The sequence below is a fragment of the Idiotropiscis lumnitzeri genome, chromosome 14 (assembly GCF_059441095.1).
Source record: "Idiotropiscis lumnitzeri isolate Australia: NSW breed Sydney's pygmy pipehorse chromosome 14, RoL_Ilum_1.0, whole genome shotgun sequence".
Taxonomy (NCBI): Eukaryota; Metazoa; Chordata; class Actinopteri; order Syngnathiformes; family Syngnathidae; genus Idiotropiscis; species Idiotropiscis lumnitzeri.
In genome coordinates this window covers 15,352,974-15,376,304 of record NC_142404.1, presented here as the reverse complement: position 1 = coordinate 15,376,304, position 23,331 = coordinate 15,352,974, and the positions used below count along the sequence as shown (strand labels likewise).

Genomic DNA, 23,331 nt, shown 5'->3' with positions numbered 1-23,331 from the left:
CCTCCCGCCTCCCTGTATCCCAGTTTGCCTGTGGAAAAAGAACTTGTTTTCTTCCGGCGCATTCTTAGCATCCTCAACGAAATATCAGCAAACAAGGACTTGGGGGGGCCTTGGCAGAGGTAACAACAACAACAACATGTCCGCTGGAGAACCTCGAAGCGTCCCCAGGCTGCTCGAGTACGTAAAAGAGTACAATTATGAAAATAAATGGAAAAGAATATATTATTAAAAATTTGTAATTTAATGACAAAATAAGGCCAATCATTTCAGGAAAAAAAAATAATGATTTTGAGGGGATGAAACGAAATTCTGATTTTTCTTGATTTTTTTTTCTTGATTTATGATTTTTTTTTCAATTCATATAATTTTAAAAATTAATCATTAGAAGGGTGTTTTTCGAAGAGTCACAAAACTTAGAAGAAAAATATTTTTAATAGGAATCTATAAAAAGTTGAATATATATATATATATATATATATATATATATATAAAATCTCATAGTAGATGGCAATTGCAATAGAGGTGAGAAATTCCAGGCCCAAGCGAGGAAAAATGCGCAATTGTTGGAATTTCCCAGTGTAAAGAAAGCAGAAAAAGGAGGTGGAAAGTGAAGAAATGACTGCCGCTACTCACCGATTTAGCATCGCTAGGGCGCGAGGGGGGTGGGGAGGGGGTCAGGCGAGGGTCCGAGTGGGGACGGGTGGGCGTGGCTTCCTTTTCACCGCGATCCTGGGAGAGGCGATAGCGAGAAGGAGGAGGCCTCAGTCTGAGTCTTTCATTCACCAACCGTTCATGAACGCGGCAAAGACCCACTCTGGGGCTCTCGTAAACAAACCGGCAACTATTCAATGGAGCTCGGGGGGTGGGAGGGGACGTAGGGTGGGGGGCGGGGCTGGAATGCGTGTGAGTGAGCGTGCGTGTGTGTGTGCGTGTGCGCACCGTAAAAGTTCATCAAGGTTCAAGCGCATCGGAAGCCGTAAAGCTAATCAACAGTAGAGAAATTACAGCCGAGTGACGCGTGCACGCTAGTTAGCTTAGCTTAGCGCTTTATTGAAAGTGAGCCGACTAATTGCAACAAATGGCGGCGGACGGTTACTACGGCAACCCGGATGAGTGGCTCAGACTCGCCGGCGAGTAAAAATAGACAAGAATGAGGAGGTGGCTGCTTTCTGTCCAACACATTAACATGGGAACATTTCTATAATGCATATTGTACTTTTCAAACTTTTTACACACCGAAAAAAGTGCCAAGCGCTCCACTTAGCATCGTCATGAACAACAACATTCGCGACGCAAGATTCAATTGACACGAGGCTATTTGACTTGGAATATTGCGTTGAAGTGAGTTATTGCATTTGGAATGGTGGGAAGAGTTCCAACACTGCCCCCAATGCCAATGTGGCCCCTCCCCCCTTCCACCGTGATCTTCATTATCACACTTATTCATTGCACCAAGTCAGGAGGAAGAATTCCCATTTATGCCCTTAGCGTGACACCACTGCACACACACATCGCACACATTGCACGGCTCATTCCTAATCAGCACAGTTCAGCAAACATTAAAGTGTTCAAGAGTTCCGCAGGCAACTTCCATCTGATCAGAAGTTCGTTAATTGGCAAAAATAGCAATTAATGGATTGTTAATTGTCCCAAATTAATTCAATTTAGTCAAATGCTGCAACATCCATTTATTAATAAGGAGCAAATCTTTAAAGATTATGTTAAAACAAGAAATATCTCATGCATATGCATCGTAAGAAGTTATAAATTCAAACCAAACTGAATCCAGATCTGATCCAGATTGCGCATGACAGCAGTGTAAACACAACATTCGACACACTCCTCCGTTATTCAGAATTTTTCCTGCTTGCTTTGCCTGACACTTTCACGCCTCCTCCTCCGTCTCCTCCCGCTTCTCGGAGCCCTTCCTCCTCCGCTCTCCATCACAATATTTGACGTCTGTTTACACTCCGGATCAACTTTGAACCCCATCTCCCATTCGCCTTTATCTCCTCACATTCACGTGTTATGGCAGCAACGTTGACAAACGAGAGCGCTTCGAACAGAAACACGCGTCGTCACGAGGTGTTATTTTGGTGGACGTAGGGTTTGACTCCACTCAAGCGCGCCGCTCTTATCTGATGGGGCTGTCACCAAACACACGCGCAGCATAAGCATCAGCATCAAAGCTAAAATAAATAAATAAATGAAAAAATCAAACCACATGCTCATTTTTATGCAGCAGGTCTTTTGTTTTACTAATAGGAAATGATCAGCCTTTATTTCTATTTAAATTTAATTTAATTATTACAAAAGATTGTTAGCAAAAGTTGATGGGGATTTTTCTGTCATAAGAAACGAGAAATACTTTTTTGAGGAAGGCTAGTTTGAAATCATTTTCCAAATTAGATGGTGAGTACCGCCCCTTCCTCCATTTACATTTGTAATAATTAAATATATATTTCATATAACAAGAAATGCTCAACTCAAATCTTTAGTTTTTTGTTTGTAGAATTATTTTGGGGAGGCTGCAATCATCAAGGAAACAGAACTGGATGATTGAATAACCGTTAAAAAAAAAAAAGTTAAACAAGAACAAATGATGTCTTCTGGGGGTAGTGTAAAAGTCTCATGTGCCTTTTTAGCATCCTTTTGTGTATTTAGTGGGCCAACAAATAAACTGTGATGTTGTAGAGCAACAACAAAGGCGCCGGACTGAGACTGAATCCAAAAGGAAAGGAAAACAATGCGCTCCCGCAGCGGATCTCCAGTCTCGTAATCCTGCAACCGTACGTTAGACAGTCTGGCAATGTCTCCACCCACCACCAGGAGGACGATTATCTCTGCCAATTTTGGGCATTTTGACAAAACTGTTTCAAACACACGGAACTATTTCTCTAAATTTTCTGTTAACTTTATAAAATGCTAAGGAACTTTCTGCACCTTTTTTTCAGACAAGTGAAGGTTCAACATTTCAAATTTTATTTTCAAAGGGATCAATTTATTTAGTTTCACGGTTTCATTGGAAAGCTTGAGATATGCTGATGAACCAGGGAGCTCCCCAAACCTTTTGTTAAAACTTTTAAACAAACATCTCTGCTGTCCAAGCAAACCGGAAAAGTTTCTCAATACACAGAAAACATTTGTATTGCATCATATTCTTTAAAATTTTGATACCTACTGTATATTTTCTCTTTTGCTGAAAACGAATATCGACTCCAAATATCGGTATCAGCCCTGAAAAAAAATATTGGTCAATTTCTATCATTCACGTTCCAAAAAAAACAAAAAAAAACACAGCTTCTAATGCGAACCATGAAGAGACACCAAACATGACGTCTAATTGCGCAGCGATAACAGCCCATTTCTCAAGTGCAGATGTGCCGTGTCGAGACTCTAGTGTGCACGTAGCGTGCCGCATTCAAAGGAAACGACAAGAGCTGCTTTGATTGATTTAAGTCATCTGTGAACACTCCCACAGCGGCGCAACTGCCTCTCTCAGTGCACGGGCTGCGCTCATCTGCAGAATTACCACCACCGGGTCTAACAAAAATAGAGCCCAAGAGGTGTAATTTTGCAGCTCTAAAAGGCACAATCTAAAGACAAGCGGAATGAAATGTGCAAAAAAAAAACAGTTGTAATAATACAAACATAAATGCTGTATAAATGGAAGTAAGTATATACAGTCGTATCATATCGAGTGAGAAACGCGCACACGGGCAGCGTTTGCTCTGAATTTGGCTCACGTTCTCGAGCTCATCAGCTAAAAGGATCGATGGGGTCTTTGATGAGACGAGGATTTGAGGCTGATGATTATTGATGAGCTGCGTCAGTCGGCTGTCTAGCGTGGACGGCTGGACATTGGACTTCTTACAGCAATGCAACACCACTCACACATCAGGAAAGTAGCACAGTTCTGTAGGAAATGTGGCCCAAAAGAAAATATGCAACTCACTCAAAAAAAAAAAAAAATGCGTAACTGTCGTTCATCAAAGACACAATGGGTGACTCTCAAAGTCAAAATGTATAACCGTTGCTTGTAAAAGACACCATATTGATTTGCCACTCGTCAAGAGCAAAATATGTAACTCACGCATCAAAGACACAATCGGTAATCCTCTTAATAAAGGCAAGGTGTGTAACTGCGTTGCTTTGTCACTCATCAAAGACCATGTGTGAAAGCAACTATGTGTAACTTACAATGTTGTGTAACTATCATTCAAAGCCAATGTATAATACTCTCATCAAAGACACATCAGCACTTGGTTGCACAAGAAATGTGTAACTCTGTTGCTCATCATAGATAAAGGTGTAACAATTGCTTATCAAAGACCAAATCTTAACTCACTCTTCAAAATCAAGATTGTCGCTCAACAAAGACACTCGAGTCCGTCGCTCAAAGACAACCGATATCATTTTGTTGACATGAGAAACTGTCACGCAACAGAGACAAAGGTGTAACTTTTCCACTCACTGACGACGTGTGAATTCGCAAGAGGATCATTACATGTGATCTTAGCATCAAAGACACAGTAATCGTATTTTGGTTGTTTGCGTTGAAAGCTCTCTGGTGCCAATTTGACTTTCTCAGCAAAGACGGCACATAAAAGTAAAGTGATGAAATCTTCTTGAGACAAACATAAAAAAGTCATCCAAGCCGCATTAAAAAAAAAAAAAAAAAGCTGAGTGAGCGGCGTAATATTGCATGCACTTGGTAGGACATTGAACGCCTCGTGCTGAGTGGAAGCTCTTAATGGCTCACTTTCTTTTTTTTTTCTGCACATTGCAGCTCAAATCATCCATCTGTGTTTTACACAAATATGCACACACACACGCAGACACACACACGCCCCCGACCGTGTGGTCAAGTGGAGGCGAGGCAGGCCGCCATGTTGGATGAGGGCCAGGTCAGTGCACTGCACGGAGGTCTGCCCGGGTCTTGTTTTGCTTTCTTGCTGGAATTTGACTTCAAGGGAGCGCCGTGACGCTCAAAGGCGCAATTTGTAATTCTGTCTTTTTGTCGGGACATCAAACTTTGTCAAAATCAGTTACAAGATTTGCAACTATGTTGCGTATCAAAGACAAAGATGAGTAACCTTTTACTTAAAAACCAAAGTTCACATCAAAGGCAAGAGGTGTGCATTTGTAGCTCAACCCAAAGATAAGACATCTAACTTGTCACTCAATGAGGATGCATACTAGTTAAATCGCTTATCAAGGACAAAGTGTAACAGTTGTTAAAACGAACGACAAAAGGTGTGACTGACCAGCTAACTTTTTCGATCATTGACAGGATGTGTAACTTTGAAGTGACGTGTCTTTGTGCCACATAATGTTCATCAAAGACAAGATACAACTTTATAACTGCAACTTGGTTAATAAAACCTAGTTTTTCATTGTGAAAGTTAACGCAAGCGGAATTTGTCACTCTCAAGGACAAGGTACCTGTTGCTCAAAGACACATAGGCATTAGCATCGGCCAAAAACAGGATGACGTGACATGAGCCCGTTACAAAGGTAAACAGATGACAGCTTTGACTTAATGGACGTGTCTTTGATTTCGCACGTTAGTGGTTAGCATGATCATCTAAGCTCTGAATTTTAAAGCCCGAGGCGGTGTAGGAATTCCACACGTGTTAGTTGACAGGTGCTGTGGAAATAGCGAGCTAAAGTTACCTGTCCCATAGGGAAACGTGTTTGTGTGTGTTTGCGTGTGTGTGCGTGTGTGTGTGTGTGTGAGTGTGTAAGTGCACATACCGGCATGCATGTGTGTTTGTGGGTGCGTGTGTCATCACGTGCCGTCAAGAAACAGAAGCTGCTTTCAGCTCCTAGGAAGACAACCCTCCGAGGACCTCCTATTGATGTTTAAACATGATGAAAAAATCCATAGGAATCAAGTCAAGCCGCTAACACGATTAGCATGAGACTACATTAGCAATGCATCATGGGAATTGTGATGCCGTAAGACTGAAGGATGCAGAGCGTCATTTTCTGCCTCCTTTTGTATCCCGGGGACGCCTCACCGTGGCATGCAATGTGCCCATCAAAGACCGCGAATTTAAATTAGGTCCTCAAAGACACAACCATCAACTCTGTCGTTAATCAAAGACTTTTATCGGTCATTAAAGACAAAGTGTGACTTCAACCGTTGTGTAACATTGTGATCACAAAGACCACCTATTTAACTTTCATCATTCAACAAAGACAACTTTCTCGCTCATCAGTGTAACTTGATCTTCAAATAATTCATGTCACTTTTCGAAGAAAGGCAACATGGACATTTGTTACTCATCAAAGACCAACTTATCAAAAACAACATCTGCAACTTGGTGACTGGAAGACAATGTGTACCGTTGTGCACGCAACAAAGACAACTTGAAACTTTTGTCACTCAAAATTAGTAACTTTTGTCATCAAAAACACCTTATCAGTCATCAAAGACAACACAACTGTGTCACTGTTGATCACTAAAAAAGAACCCAATCGTTTTTGCTCCTCAGTCACAAATCGACAAAAATCACAAACCAGATTGCTCATTAAAGACAGACGGATAGATTAGCATTAGCATTAGCGCAGCCACTCGTGCAGAGGACTGAAATGATTGACCTTGAGTTGATGCCAAAGACGAGGTGTGTGTGTGTGTATGGGGGTGTGTGGGTGTGTGTGTGTGTGTTTGTGACGTTAATAAGAATCTCTGTGATAGGCTGGCCGCTATCCAAAAGAAGGAGCGCTGCCTTCATTATCTCCATCACGCAGACGTGGTTGCCTCCGTCCTCCATCTCGTTTGGGCATGTGCGTCCTATAAGGCCCTCAAACAAGATGCCAGCGGCGGCATGGTTGACGTTAAATTGAAGCGCGGGGGAATCTTATTTCTAAAATTCTGCCGTCTACCTTGTGGAGTGAACTTTTTTTTTTTTCTTATGCATAAGTCAAAAATAAATAAATCATGGATGGCGATTGAAGCGGTCGAGGCCGAGAGGCTCCCGCTTCTCCGGCCGGCACATTCATCACTGTCACACTCCTCCTGTTCGCAACAAAGACGTTGCCGTTGCCTTGGCGACCAAAACAAAACAAACGCAGCGGTCGAGTCGACTCGAGTCGAGTGAGCCTCAAGAGGACATGACATCACACTTATTATCCAGGATTACCATTCGGAGCATCTTTTTACGGTCTCAAGTTTGCCGTTTACGATCACCGTATTAAAGACGGGACACTTTCAAGTTAGTTCACGTTAGTTCAAATTAGGCTTTGAAGCCTGACTTTGGTTTTGCAATGATTGTTTGAAGCCGACCTAAGCACCGCGTTGCAATTTCAAGTCAAAGTGATTGAGGATGTGTTGGCTTCATTACTGAGACATTTCACTTGAAGCTTTTACCTTATTAAAAGGCACAGCGCACGTCAGCACTTTGCCGCCTTGCAATTCATCGGACAAACCAGACGCCAGGCGTCGTACAAGTTGACACTACATTAACAGAAACAGCCAGAACACCTTCTTTGTGCGTTACCTCTACTGGGGCGCGCTTCTTCACTTTTGTTTAAAAATAAATAAATAAATAAAAAGCCTCCTGAGGAGTACAAGTTGTCTTCCAAGTTGACAATCCAAATTATATTAATTGAAAATGAAAGACAAAAACGAATATAATAGGGACAGACTAATTTAATCAAGTGATGGGCGCTTTTTAAAATCGGCCAAAATCTGCAGATTTTTGACAATTTTTTAAATTTTACATATTACAGAAAAAAAAAACAAAAGTAAAAAAAAAAGTGTTCTCAGAAATATTAAAGACAATTTGGAGTAATCCCTGATGCGAACAAACCCACATTCCCAACGCTTGCAACAGCGTGTTGAATGAGCTGCTTTGCTTCCTAAAGCTTCTGGAAAAGCTGCTGCCATGCATCCACACACGATTACACACACTCTTTCTCTCTCACACACACACACACACACACACACACACACACCCCCACACACGCACACACCCAGCCACATCCTTCAATGGGAATAGTGTTCCTGCCCCCACAATGGCCGCCTCCGTCGGGCACTTTCTCCTCCGCCTCCTTTCTTCGCACCAGGGACGCCGGAGAAAAGGCACATGCCTTCACGTCCACAAAGACACAACACACTCACACATTAATGCACACAGCCAAATCAACTCATAAACATGCACATTGACACACCCACGCAAATTGACTCACACACCTGTACACAGACAAACAAACTTACACACAGACGCACTAAGGCACACTAAGACAGACAGACACTCGCGTACACTTGACACAAACACATTTTTAAACACACACGAACATGCACACACGTGCATATGCCAATAAACACATCAACACTCACACAGAAACACCCCCTCAAAAATACACACACACACACACACACACCCCCGCACACACCCCCACGCACTTACACATGCACATTAATACACATATGCACACATACATTTAGACACGACAACACACTCACACGAAAAGTCACACACCGGCACAATATGCATGCACTAAACACTCGCAAAAATGCACACACAACAACACGCACACAGAAACACACACATGCGCCTCCACATAGACACACATGCACACAAAGACACACACAAACAGTAGACTCAGCCACGCACAAAGACACATACGCAAACATGCACACAAACAAACACAAAGTCAAAAACTCACGCCACTCACACTGAAACACACCCCTGCACACACACTTGTAGGCTACACAAACATACACACAGAGAAACACTTAAGCAAATCCATGCACCCGCACCCGCACACAAACACACAAGTAGTGAAACGCCACACTTCTTAAAGTCAGGCATTTATTTTTCCATCGGTTAACCACGTTATCCTTCAGACAGTGAAACTGGACCAGCTCTTTATAAGCAAACAGTGAAGGCTAATGGAGAGCTAATTAGCATGATTAGCATTGTTAGCACAGATTAGGTTGCCCGCGGCCGCCTCTGGTTTCACACCACACTGAGGTTGAGTGTCATGGCGGTCGCGGAGAGAGAGGCAAGGCCATGCGGCGCAACAATACCGAGAGGTGAGAAGGGGAGACTGAGGGGGGTCTCTTCTCAGACAGACATGTTGGAATTATTCATTTCCAACATGGTGGATCAGACTACATCCTGCTGATATGCCTCGTTAGCGCCGCATGTGCCATTTATTTTCCCAACGTGGTTTTCAATGACACTCAGTAAAAGGTACGCACATGAGAATGACCCTCATTTCATTGAGCTTTCGGGGTTAATGACGGGAGTCACGCAGCAAGAATGCAATTGATTTTTAAAGATATCTGAGCCAGGATTCTTCAGGGTGAAGCTCAGGTGATTTTCCAATGCTAGGAACAATAACCCAATTGATTTTTACATCTTCCACGTCGACTGCTGCCAGATATTTAAACCCTCAGATTGATGTATTTAACTGGGAGTAAGAACCCGATTGATTTTACATTTTGCTACCAGATATTTAAACTTCAGAAGCTCTACCATACAAAGAGGAAGGATCATTTATTTATGTATCGTCCATGTCAGTTTCTGCCAGATCTTTAAACTTTCAAAAATGGTACAACTCGAGCAGCAAGAACCTTCTGGATTTTCGACAAAGCTGACAGATCTTTAGAACATTTAAGATGCTTTTTTATTTATTTATTTATATTAATTGTGTATTTCTTACATGTCAGCTGCTGACTGATATTTCTACTTCAGATGGATGTACATTACTTGGAACAACACCACAACTGATTTTACATACGGCAGCCAAATTTTTCAACTTTTAGATTATCAGACATCATCAAGCGCACGAAGCCTAAAGGTTTACATCTTGCTACCAGATCTTTGAATGTTTTATAACAGGAGTATACCAGGAACAAAAACCTAATTGATTTTACTCAAATATGTCGGATATGTCAATACAGTACAATACAAGAAACAAGAACTCTATTGATTTGACATTTACCACGTCAAGTCTTTCATCTTTAGCTGATCATATTGATTGACTATCTCAGTCAATGTTTAAAAAAAAAAAAATCATGACATCAGAGCCATCTGATTGGTGGCGAGAGAACTGCTCTAATCCATGTGTAATGACATCAGCACACAACTACCTTCTTGTAGAAAAGGTCCAATGCTATGGTGTTAGAATAGAAATAGAAATCCCTTTATTGTCATTGTACTCAAGTGTGCAACGAGATTAGAGAAAGTCTTCAAAAAGTCTTCAAGCAACGGATATTTGAAAACAAACATTTCAGCAACACACGTCAACAATACTAAGAGTTTCTTTATCCCCCGCGAAGAACGACTAATATTAGTGCCGTACTGAGGAGCTGAGAGAAGCTGAGACCATCTCCACCTACAGTGAATCCATCTGAGTCTTATACTCCCTCCAAGTAGCCAAGGAAAATTTCATCGGACATTTTTCACCCCGTGGCAGCCCTATGTACATCAAAATCATCTGATTGCAAGCTAAGTAAAGTGAAACTATAATCCAGAGGTGAGGCCATGATTTCACCACTATCTACTTGTAAAAAAAGGTCGACTAGTTAAAATAAAGTGTTCGGTCCAAGTAAGGTAAAAGGACATCCTATTCATGACAAACTGCACGTTTTCGCCCTGATTGTGTGTGAACTGGTCAAGTGTTGTCACTCCTATTAAGTGCGATTGAAACTGGAAAAAAGAGAAGACGTCCTTGCCTCCGTGAGGCATTCATCAAAACGAGCCAGGAGGCAGAGAGCAATAAGAAGTGCGATCCGGTTCTCCCCGGCATCAAACTTTCATATCCACCCAGACGACGACAACCCGGCGACCCCGCGGCCCAGACGAGGCGCACCTGTTTAAATATGCCTCGTTTGCAAATTTGATGAACGGCTACAGTGTTGGTTAAAAAAAAAAAAAAAGAAAAATCAATAATGAATGCTGACATCAGACGCCGCGATGGTACCGACCCTCCGGAGAGACGGCAACAAAAGGAGCCGGAACAAAGACGGCGTGGATAAAGTGGAGTGGGTCCGGTTGACCCCCGTGTGTCGCTCCCAAAATCCACTAACTGCCCCCCCCCCCAAAAAAAAAAAAAACACAAGGAGCTGTCAAGAGCCCTCATAAATTCATCAGGCATGAAAAGCTGCTTTCCATCTAAAAGAAACAACCCGGGATACTGCGACTGGCGACAAAAACAACACTAATCCTCCGTAAGACAAGCGGGTTAGCGCTGGAACAAAAACATTCGTGTGAGACTTCACACGTGTGAATAATAGGCAGGGGAATAGCTAGCACAACAGCTTCTCTATTTCATTTCCATGCATTGCGGCTGACTACTATTGCTGCTTTTGTTCACATTCACATCTGCAGATGGTATATTAATTGTCATTTACGTGTACCGTCGTCGTCGCTGCACTGCTGCAAAATTAGCTTTGCTGTTCTTTTTTATGCTACATAGAATGCTGCTGACTATTCTTGCTGCTGTCCACATTCACTTCTGTTTTCAGATTATCATTTTGTTCATGTACAGTTTGCAGTACAGCACTGTATTTATTATTCAGGTACAGAATAGTGGTGCTGACTAGTCTCGCTGCTGTTTACTTCTAATGTTTATTTACTTTACTGTACAGTTTTCTATTTGCATTCGGAAGTTTTTGATACTGTCCAGTGTCCACGTTCACATCTGTACATAACGTGTTTATTTATTTATGTAGAATTTTTCCATTAAAATACACGTCCATTTATTGAAACATTTTTAAGCTACACAACAACGCCGCTGCCTATTCTGGCAACCTAAGGCAATAGTCACCAAAGTTTGTGCAATTTTGCATGTGTACAGAAACAATGTTCTTGCGCAATAAGCTTTCAAGTTAAAAAAAAAAAAAAGAAAATCTTTATAAATGAAAATGTCTAGATGTTCTTTTCTTGTGCATTGACTGAATCAAATAATTAAATATCTGCATTAAAAATGCTCTTTTCTAATCATTTAATCCAAAAAATATAGTCAGATGAAAGGAGAGTCAACACAGCATGAAAAAATTATGAACTACATATACTTGAGAGACATTTAATCCTGGTGAATCTTTACTATGTATAATTATATCCAAACGTTAACGAAGCAATCATTTCGCACCATGAAACAAATTCTCCCCATCAAACACAGTAATACAAATACAAAAATAATAAGACGAATATCTGCTAGGCTGCACTCGGGATCAATTTGAGCGTTAATGAATAATAAAGGACTCTTCATTAAAGGCACTCAAGCAACAGAGTCTCAATTAAACAGCAAATGAAAGTGTTCATAAAAAAACAAAACCTACCATGCCTGCCCAGTGCAAAATAAATAAATAAAAATAAAACACACATTTCAAATCTTTTATCATCTTCTCGACATTGAAAGAATCCGACATTGAAAGACAGCAGTCAACACACAGTAGCAATGACCTTTTTGTGTTTGTCAACCTGCTTTGCAGCAGCACAGCTCACCTGGCCGCTCAACACTGCCCCCTTTCGGCCGCCATCCGCACCTGCCAACCACTTGAGCACTTCCAGCAACTATTTATTTCCTTTGTTTGACAGGTCAAGAGGAAGACAAACGCATTTATAAATGAAATTAACGTGAAATATTTAGCTCTTTAGAGGAGCATCATTTAAGAAAAATGCTAAACAAGGTCAGTTTTAATATACACGGCGTAATTAAAAAAAGATTTGGATTTAAAAAGATGAATTTATGCTTACAATCAAACTGCATTTTGGAATCAAATCAACGCTAAATAATGAGCTGTTTAAAGGATAATCACCAGTGAAAAATGACTATCAAGGCTGCTTTCAATGCTCAAGTAATCCCAGCAAAGGTTTGTGTTGAAAAATGTTTTTTGTTATCGGCAATAAATGCAGTTAGCAGCCCCATAAAGGAATTTTTGCAACGGTTCCCAAGTGTTTCGGAACAGCCTTTTAAAGCGCTTCTCTTTGCTAAGTTTTGGGGTTGTCCACTCGAGTGAGGGCAGCTGCCACCCACAAGAACCCCTCTGATGGCGGGATGCAACGTGAGTGGAAAGTCAAAAGTGGAGCTGCAAACAGGTCTCACGTGGAAGACACACAATTGATTTTTTTTTTCCAAAAGTGTAGCAAGTTCGAAAAATGAGTATACAGAACCCAGGTTCAACCAGAAGAAAGTGCCACCCCAAAAGTGCACCAGGGTAGAGACAAAGATCCGCTGCATACCTTCTCAGATGTTCCTCACGGTCCAAAAATGATAACAATGAGGCTAATAATTTTGACGGTGGTGCTGGGTCCAGAGGAGCGGCGCGTTCCAGATTCCGTGTCCGCCCAGGGCGTCCCTCTCTCGGCGACCTGCAGCGAAAGACTGCGCCGAGCTCCTTCGCGAGCTCTGGACCAAACCACCTCATAGAGAATGGTGGGGGCCAATTGGCAAGAGGCGCGCGCGTGTGAGGAAGTGCTGCGCGTGCACAGAGCACTAAGTGAAAGGCGCGCCGCGTGCACGCGCACACCTGGGAGGAGGGGGACAATATGACCTCGTGGGAATTTTGACGTCATGTTGTTGTGCGCCACAAGCGAGTCTCTATTGAACGTGTAAAAACCAAAATAAAGTGTACCTAAATAAGGATTCAATCAAATGTCTTGCACATAAAAGTTAAATAAAAATCGGCGCTCAATAAAGCATTAAACGAAAACGTGTTGTACTTGAAAGTTAAATATAACTAAGCTGTATTCAAACAATGTTTCTTTTATATATATATATATATATATATATATATATATATATATATATATATATATATATACCAACATTTATAATGTACAAGCGCCTGAGAGCCTAATTTTAGAGGTGTCTACCGCCGAGAGACGTAATTGTCTATTAATCAACAGGATAATATCCCAGTAAATTACAGCGTGCTATTAGGTGAGTACTTGCCGTCAAATAGAATCATTTATTTCCTCCGCCTGCTTCTAATCAGACCAAACAGGAGGAAGATGAGCTGATAGAGACGTAATTAAAAGTGATTCACTGACTCGTTAATTTGCTTATTACTTTCTCCGAGGCCCAGTGTGTGTATAATTGCTTTTCAATGTGCTTGCAAAACAAACGCGTCCCTTCCATCTCCTAGTAACGACGAGAGGATGGCAGGTGGGCCACGTTCTCGTGTAGACTACGGCTCCCAGCAGGCATTGTGCGCTGGCTCCGGAAGAAGCCACCAAGAAGTGAATACGCATGCGCGGCCAGACGTGGCAACACAGCGGCATCATGGCCTTTAGGAACCGCTCCGGGAGTCGGATGAGACCGGGGAAAATGCTTGGCTTGCTGCTACTGGTGAGTCACGGGGAGTCTTTTTATCAGCTTTTATTTAGTAAATGATGACTGCTTCATCAGGTGGTTCTCCAGTTGTGACCGTCGTGATTTTCTGGCATATTTCGTGTTAAGGGGTCCAATTTAAGCTAGCCTGTCAGTAGAGAGGAGGCTAGTTGAAGTTGACAAGCTGGACCCAACTTGGTGACCGCATTTGACGCGCTTGTGGTGCGTGTGTGGTGCCCGGAGATACCCAAGAAGAAGCGGACGTTTATGTGGTCGTTAAGCCGCGGGTTGACGTGTGCTTGGCGGTCGCCCACCTTCTTCGGGCTAGCGGGGAGGTCATTCCAACTTACCTGCTGCGTTAGGTGGACTTTTGTTTAGGCGGGAAAAGCACTACTTCATTTTTTATTTTGGAAGGGGAATATACAAGATTGACAAAACGTGATGTATACACTTCTAATTCATTTTCTTCTTCCTTTTTTAGATTACTTTATTGGAGGTAGGAAGAAAGCGAAACCGAGTTGTTCGGAAAGCAAGACAGGGAGGAAGGATGACGACTTGAAGGATGATGAAAATTAACGCTAATATGAGAAAAGTAAGAAGGAAATGCAGAGGATGTTAATGTTAATGGTCTGGAAATAAGTAAGGATATAGTTATACATTTAACAAGGATGTGTTAAAAGAAGAGAGGCAAAAGAGGACAATTAAAGGAAAGGTGATGGATAGAACGGTTGGAAGGATCGTAGGAAGAAAGATAAACAAGGATGATTGATGTGATGGAAGGAAGGACAAATGAATAAAGATGGGATGAAGGGATGGTCGGAAGAAAGTTGACAGATGGTAGGAAGGAAGGAAGAAAATGGAAGGAAGGATATAGAAAGACCAACAAGGTGGGCGAAAAGATGGAAAAAAACAAGGAGGGCAAAGGAAGTCAGAAGCAAGGCTGAAAGAAAGACAAATGAAGGCAGGAGGATTGAAGGTAGGAAGAAAAGATGTTTGGAAGAAATTTCCCAAGGATGGCATGAAGGGATGGAGAAAAGAAAATATAAAATTGCGTATTGTGAAAGCAACTTTGACGATGATATCAAGGTACTCGCCCATCGCTTCCTGGACGCCCCCCGGGTGTTCTGAGCACGTCCCTACTGGGTGAGGCCCCCCGGGGATGACCCATGACACGTGTCTCGCGGTTGGCCTGGGTTTGTCTCGGGATCCCGTCGGAATAGTTGGACAAAGTGGCTGGGGAGTGGGAAGTCTATGCTTCCCTGCTAAAGTTGCTGCGGCGGCAACCCGAGTGCAGATAAGCAAAACAAAGTGGATCAAGGTACCGGCTTTACTATTATGGTCTAACATTTTAAATCAATTTACGACTTGTAACATGGCTGTTTCAGCATGGCAGACATTCACTTTAATACAATGAAGGCGTCATCAAATAATTTCCTTTACCGTTAATCATCAAATTATTTGAGAACGACCCGTAACTCGTAGAATCTGAGCCAATCCTGTTCCTGCTTCGCCTTCTGCAAACACAGATGGTGCAAGGGTTAGTTAGGGTGGACTGTCTTCTTTCCATTGTGTGTTTATGTGACACTCATGACATAATGACTCCGTTTGTACTCACACTTGCACACACACATCATGTGTTGCAGTGAAAAGGAGTTTTATGGGCATGTTAGAGAAGAAAATGCATTATACTATGGGTATAAATCTGTGTTCTTATGGAGCTTGGGGGAAGTCATTTGGGGTCATAATAGAGTGATATTAAAGTCATATATTTTAGTGAAGAACAGATGTAAAATTATGAGATTAAGGTAATATTTTTTAGAGGGAAACATTTTTTTTCATAGGAAGAAAATCATAATCGCTTGAGAGTCATAATTGTTTTAATGAGAGATTAAAGTTGTATTTTTGAAAGAAATGTGTCATATCTTTAAGGAAAATAATACAGAAGAGAGATTGAAGTAGATTGTTTTTAATGAAGAAGAAATGTTTAATTTTGAGATAAAAGTCCTAAAGTACAGAAAGGTGTATTTCATTTAGAAAAAAGTTTGTAACGTTTTAATATCAAAAGCTAGACATTGTTTTTCAAGTTGTTCAGTTGCATTTTTTTAATTAAAAAACTCATGTAAAAAGATTTAGTCATCTTTAAAAACACACGTGTAATATTACAATATTAGAGTTGTTCTGTCTTGGAAAAAAACATTTTTCCCAAAAAGTTTTTATTATTTATTATAATTTTTTTTTTTAATTTTCCAAAAGGTATATGTTACTCCTTTTTTTTTTTCTTGTGCATTTTTTTTTTGTCCGTCCAGTACGGTAGGTAGGTTCCTGTGGCTTTTTGCAAAAGAAATTCTCCATCGAGTGGAGGCACAGCAGAACCAAACTGGCAAGTGTTATTATTCAGTAAAGGCAGAAGGCTTTTATCAAATTCCTTCGTGATTTATTCGGATGCACTGTTTCCTCCGCCGAGCGTCTGCCTTTGATTAAGCGCATTTGTCACAACAGATGGACGACGAGATGATGCTGCGGGGCAGAGGCGCAACACCTGCTCATTCCATCGTCCCACGTCACGTAACTTGCCTGTAAGGGCCATGCATCACTGTAGGGGGATGCAAGGGACTTTGTCATCGTTTTGAAAAGTCAGTTAGCGACATGAAATTCGGTTGGCACGTCGATCATGAGCAGACCTACAAAAACGTCTGCCGTGAGATTTCAAGCATTTAAACGAGACAACTCAAGTGATTGCGCGTGGGCATAGCGTGGTGGCGAAGTTCGATGATTTGCCATTAAACACCAATCTTTAATAACGCGTCTCATGAGTGTTTAGAGAAGTCAGATTTGCTGTGCAACCTAAAATTTGTATCATGAGTAGAGGAAAAAAAAATCTGCTTCTGCTGGCAGGGCCACCAGCACAGCAGAGAGGGAGAGAATTGTGCTGCAGCGAACCAAAATTAACCAGCTTTTAATTTAGCGGCCTTGAAAGTTTAAAAAAAAAAAAAAAGACAGATGCCGATAATCGGCAAAATGCCAAATATTGGCCCCGATAATCGGCCCGGCTGATAATTCGTCTATCACTAATCTCCCAGTCCAATGCTAAAGCATTAAAAAAAAAAAAAAACAAGTAAACACTTTGCTCTTGAGTATTTGTTGCCGTTGGTGTGATGATTGATAATCTGCTTTTTTTTTTTTTTCACTGCAGAGTGCATCTTGTGTTTGTCATGCTGCCGTAGTCCGCATAGAGCGCTCCTCACTCCATCTTCACGCAAATGTTTGTTTTTACACGTACTGTATCGAGCACGCCGCACGTCCGCCTGATGGTTTGATAGCGCCGTGCGGCAGTGTGTAGATGCTTTAAGACCCACACAATACACAAGCCCATTCCACTGATGTCTCTTGTACTGCGCCACTCTGGTTACGTGCAGTCAAGGGTTTTACGAGTGTTTACTTGTACACTTTCAACTCGTTGTAAATGCAAACATCAAAGGCAGCCATCAAGTTCATGATCCGGTGGATGCCACTCAAGCTTGACGTTTGGATAGAAATGGAAAGTAAGTCTGAGCTCTAAAAGCACTCAATTTCACGTCTTACCGGCATAAATCGGACATGCTGATACTGCCTCTGGATGTTTGATCGCGTGTCCTCTGATGCCCTCACATTTACACTTCATACCGCGTACTCCTTGTGTTTTCTTTTGAAGTGGAGATCATTGGCAGTGGCATCGGAACAACAACGGCAAGCAGTAAGAATGTCCCAATCACTTTTTTTGTACTCGAGTCCAGTCACCCGATTGTGAGTGTCGTTGAGTCCCCTCCAAAAAAAAAATCACACGTCACAATTTTATTTTAAGGTCAGTTGCTTAAATGTGTTAAATATTTTGCCATAATTCTCCCTCCTGTGGTCTGCTGAAGATTTAGTTTGTACTCTTCTTCTGGCTTGCCTTGACTGTCGACGACGGAAACAAACAAAAAAAAAAGATTGTGGACTTATCGTGGGCTCTCTGAACTCAAGCTTTCTTGGAGGAAAAAAAAAAAGTGCCGCTGTGTATGGCACTGTGAATTCGCCTTTTTGCTGCTGCAGCGCACATTCTCGTAACTTCTTTAATCTCACTATTAACTCCCTAAATAGTTGACTTAAACTCTATAGTGGCACTGTGCAAATGTTTGCCAACGTTGTGGGGCATTATCACCCCACGGATCATTACAGCTTTCGCGCTCTCCATACTTGAACAACTCTCATTGATCATATTCCACCGCGCTGACTCTTTAAAGCACTTGAGGACTTTCTGCATAATTGCACGCCCAAAGTTGCATGACATGTACTGCTGCTGGTCGCTTAAAAAAATGGTGCAATAATTATCTGCATCATCTGCACATCCGTCATAGTATTGACTGATCACTTTATCTCTGCTCTTACGACTCTCCAAATTGCTGCGCAGCTGTCATTTCGCTGGTGGTACCATTACATTACGGAAAGACTTTCTCTCCTTATATGTCATGTACTCGTTTGACTATCATTTGCATCTGCAAAATATTTGACAGCGTGAAGACGAGAAAAGAGACGACAAAAAGTCACCACAAGACCAATATCGCAATGACAACACCTGCTAGTTAAAAAGTGGGAACACAAAAGCAATCACAAAGGACAAGTGCAATTAAAGAACACATTAGTATCTCGTTTGAGAGTCGACAGTAGCGACATCACAGAAAGAAATAACAAAAGGCAACATTAGCAAGAACATCCTTTAATATGGAGTCTTAAAGCAGACGGCGATGAGCGACAACAAAAAGCAATAACACCTGCTAGTTTGTAATTTGAAAGCGGGGGTGAGACAGAAAAGACAACAAAAAGCAATAACAAACCAAAGTCGCAATATCAACACCTTTTTTTTGGCTACTTATTTCTCAAGTGAACAATGTGCCTCGCCAAGTAAATAACGACGCTGCTTTCTGTTGATCTTGTCACTAAACTTCTCTGAATATGCTGTGACTCAACAAGCAGCCCAGTTGGTCATTAAAACGCAAAAATAAGCGAGACAGATGCGGGGTGAAAACGCTCATCAAGTCCAGCTCTTGTTCGCCATTCGCCATCCAAAGCAGCGCTTCCCAGCATGCATGCGCAGCGACCAAGCCAATTAGAGAGCACACGGTTACCTTTGCTGCCACTGCTTGTCATTTTTGATTAAATTGTCCCTGTGTGCTGCCGTTTCCACTCTGGCCATTTGCTACCATTCGCCGAAGCAACTCGTGCAAAGTCAGAGGAAGCTAAAAGATGCGCTGTAAGACTTTTAACGACATCTTTAAGCGTCATTGTATCTCAGGGGGTCAGAGTGCACCCCGAGAACAAAATAGACGATCCTGCCTGGACATGTGTGTCATTACTTTTCATTTTCCGTAAACATACCCATGCCAAAATATTGGAATCTTTGCGGATGAGAATAGTCGTGATGTCATGGCATTGTCAGCGAGTTCGTAAGATTGGCTCTTTAGATCAGGTGTGGGCAAACTGCGGCCCGGGGGCCACATGCGGCCCGTTAAAAGTTTTAATCCGGCCCGCCAAACTTGGGGAAAAAAATTTAATGATTAAACCTTGTTCATGTTTTATTTTCTAAATACTGCGGTTTTTCAAAGACATATATTGTTGTAATGCTTTTGTTCACTTTCATTTAAAATTAAATGTATTTTTTTTCTCCGATGAGGTGAGGTTCCCAAAACACTCCATCCAACTGCCCCTGGTCCGGCCCCTCTGTCAAATTTTAGAACCCATTGTGGCCCACCAATCAAAAAGCTTGCCCACCCCTGCTTTAGATTCTCCTTCTGTCTGAGGGTGTTAAGTCTGTCCAAAACGGGTCGAGCCAACAATCCTAACTTTCCAATCGGAGCAAACAAAGCACAATATGGCCCAAACTTTTAAACGCCTGCTTTTTCTGTCTTTGCATGTGTGTTCTGTCACAGATGAAAAATATTTAAAAAAAATCCTTATGTGAGTACCAGGCCCGAAATACGTGGAGGAAGAAAAATCAAATCACCTCAATGACGTTGGGTTTGAGGTTGCTGAGATCAGCAGCTTTCTTCCCGCTGATGTCGCTCTCCACGCGCGCTACAAATCATGACCACGCTAATATCGTTATTTATCACAGCCGCCGCTAACGGGATACGTATTGATTTGAGAAAGCGGCCGGCTCATCATCCCCGCCGGATGTATTTCCTTGCTATGATACACATTTATTTATTTTTTTGTCATTTGTCTTTGTTTTATATCGCCAGGTGTTGATAACATCGGTGTTGGATGCAGTGAAGGTGTCTCCCCTTATAGAGAAGGTCAGCGACCACAAAGACTTGAAGAAACTGCTCAGGACTAGGACCAACGTTCTGGTGCTCTACACCAAGACAGGTACAGAGTCAAATTATTGTCCAAGCCTGTAGAGGAAATTAATAAATAAACCCGTTGCCATGGCCTGAAACTTCTCTTTTAACACCTTTCCCACCAACAATCAATATTATTTTTTTTCCTTTTGAATCAAAGCACCGAAGTGATTTGAAAGGTGAGCTGTCCCAAGATGGTGGCTAGCGTCAATATTTTGGACATGGTCGACCGAAGGTGTCAGACAAAATGTCAATTCTGTGATGAAGCGTGTCGTTGTTTCTTACGGTAGAGTATTGATACCCATGGCGTAAAATATCAAGTTAGTCCGGTGTTAACTCAGCTTTTACATCACTGTTGGTATTGTTGACAAAAAAAAAAAAAATCTAATATTTAAAGCCTGACAATCCACTTTTGTGAAGCACAAATTATTTTTTTTTATCCCCATTTTCCACCCTTTTTTTGAAGTATACATACATGAATGTGTACTAAGGTTTTTTTTTCGTTTGTATTTAAAGTTTTGGTTGTGTAAAAATAAAGTTGGCGCCCAGTGAAATGCATTGGGGAAAATTATTGGTGAAAAACTATTTGCTCCGGTGTCGAGTGTGTAGGGTCACATCTACAAGTTGGTTAAGTTCCCAGAAAAAGTCACCGCCTAACAGTGGTGTAGATATGAAGGCCATAACAAAATGGCAGTCGAAACACCTTCCACCAAAACGCACGTTCACGTACCTGGTGCCGTAGGTGCATACAGGTGTGGTATTAGCGCCGTTCATCCGGCCGTGACCGCCCACCTAGAATCACTGCTGTGCTGAGTCCACCAGCAGACTTGGGCTGGTTACGGTGTCGTTAATACACAACAGCTTGCTGCTCTGGCTGGCACCCTTCGCCGCTAATGTGCTCCAGCTCTGCCAGTTCTGCCCCTTGAAATTGCAGCTTTGCGATATTGCTTGTCCTTGGGTCCAAACCAGGTGTGGTAATAATCGCATCCCATCATGATCTCGTCACGACTCTCAACATGGTATTTGGTCATTTCCGTTGAGGGAAAATGACATCACAGTTGCTCAGGTAGCGACCAATCACGACTGACCTGTTTTATGGCGCTGAGCCATGATTGGTCGCTATCTGAGCAACTGCGATGTCAAATTCAGTCGACGAAATTGACAAACTGGCACAAAAATGATCGCTTCACTCATATTCCACATACGCAACATCAATCAGACTACCGTGCGGCTGCATAGAACATATTCTTGTCAAGATTTTTTCGTGTTGACTTCGACACCTTTCCTATGCTCGAATCTCATTTCTACTTAAGTCATTTTTGTTTTTGAATTTGATATTTAGCGCTGTACTACTCATATTCTAGTAAGCCGATCCCCTCTACTGACGAGTTCTCTGTCAGCGTCCAGTCGTCCCCATCTTCCGTCTGGTCCTCACCATTGTATAATTGTTGAAAGCTGATGTAACACTACTCCGGCGAGTGAAAGACAGGAGAGCCTAAACCCCTCAACCCATACTCGCCGCTCTCTTTCTTCTTTACGACGGCGGTCCCTCGGTAACTCAATGCTTCCTTTTGGAATGGGAGCACGTCCTCAGAGGATTCTTCTTCTTTTCTGGCCCACAGCTACATCCAGCGACGCTTACCTGAAGCTGCTGTCCGACGTGGCGCAGACGGTCAAGGGCCAAGGCACCATTGCTTGGGTCAACTGTGGGTATGTACTAATATTCAAATTGAGGTATGATTATAGATGAAATAATAAAGCGATGAATGTAAATCCAACAAATTGTGTGCCACGTTTGCAGAAGGAAAGAAAATTATTCGCTGCTCTTCTTTCACCATTTGAGGAGCAATTCTTAATACCTCAATTGCCGCTGACAATGACAATTTACTTCAAGTAAGCGCTTTCGTGATTTGGAAACGGCCGCATCGAACTGCAAATGATTCGCCATCGGGTCCGACATTACCACCGAGATCTCATTGACAGCCATCGAAAGGGCGGGGCATTTTGTTCTGGCGGAATAGCTCCTCCGCCGCCATCCATCTGCGCAATTTACCTTTTTTTTTCTTTTTTTTTTTCCCCCACCGGTGCTACAAGTACACCTAGACAGCCGGTTTATAAATGACTTGATTGCCTCGCACTTGACAACTTAGCGTGAACATCTGCAGCTTTTTGCCAGAGTTTGTCTCGTTGCTGTCAGCCGGGACAATCCTCAGAGGACGCCTCCTACAGGCGCAGCTTTGTCGAGCATAAAAGTGACTTCCGTTCAGAACGCTTGGCTTTGAAGATGCTCTTGTTTGGTGAGTTCTTTCACATGAGACAGTGAATAATTGGGCACTTGCATTTAGTTGAACTGGTTTCTATACTGGCTAGACTGGGTTTGAACAGCAGCTCCAAGTCTCCAGTTCTCATTTAATCTACTCTACTGTCTCTATCAGGTGATGTAAGTGTGGCTCTTTCTTTTAACTCATTCACTGCCAGCACAGGTAAAATGAAAGTACGTCTATATCCGTCAATGGTAGCGAATGAGTTAAAAATCCTGTATTATTAAAATGGTGACTTCTGATATGAATGACTTGGCTCAGGAGTTAAGGTCCTTTACAAAGTTGATCTTTTTTAAAACAAAGGCTGTGACATCCTTAAATACAATGCTCATGTCTTAAAAACAAATTGCTGTATTTTC

General features: G+C 42.0%; 2 protein-coding genes across 4 annotated transcripts in view; one reads left to right on the top strand and one right to left on the bottom strand.

Annotated features, from left to right (window-relative positions):
- Positions 1 to 13,391, bottom strand: part of sema5ba (sema domain, seven thrombospondin repeats (type 1 and type 1-like), transmembrane domain (TM) and short cytoplasmic domain, (semaphorin) 5Ba) — a 69,589-nt gene extending 56,198 nt beyond the window's left edge. For all 3 annotated transcript variants that reach the window (XM_088315117.1, XM_088315118.1, XM_088315120.1), the window contains exons 1-2: positions 13,206 to 13,391; positions 634 to 729 (exon numbers count right to left, since the gene is read on the bottom strand). The gene's annotated coding sequence lies outside the window, so the exon portion shown is untranslated. The remainder of the gene's footprint in view (positions 1 to 633; positions 730 to 13,205) is intronic.
- A 782-nt stretch (positions 13,392 to 14,173) lies between these two features.
- The window catches only part of pdia5 (protein disulfide isomerase family A, member 5), a 30,752-nt gene continuing 21,594 nt past the window's right edge, over positions 14,174 to 23,331 (top strand). Inside the window, exons 1-3 of the mRNA XM_088315102.1 lie at positions 14,174 to 14,313; positions 20,553 to 20,679; positions 22,274 to 22,361. Of these exons, the coding sequence (XP_088171228.1) occupies positions 14,215 to 14,313; positions 20,553 to 20,679; positions 22,274 to 22,361 (314 nt within the window). The 5' untranslated portion in view covers positions 14,174 to 14,214. The remainder of the gene's footprint in view (positions 14,314 to 20,552; positions 20,680 to 22,273; positions 22,362 to 23,331) is intronic.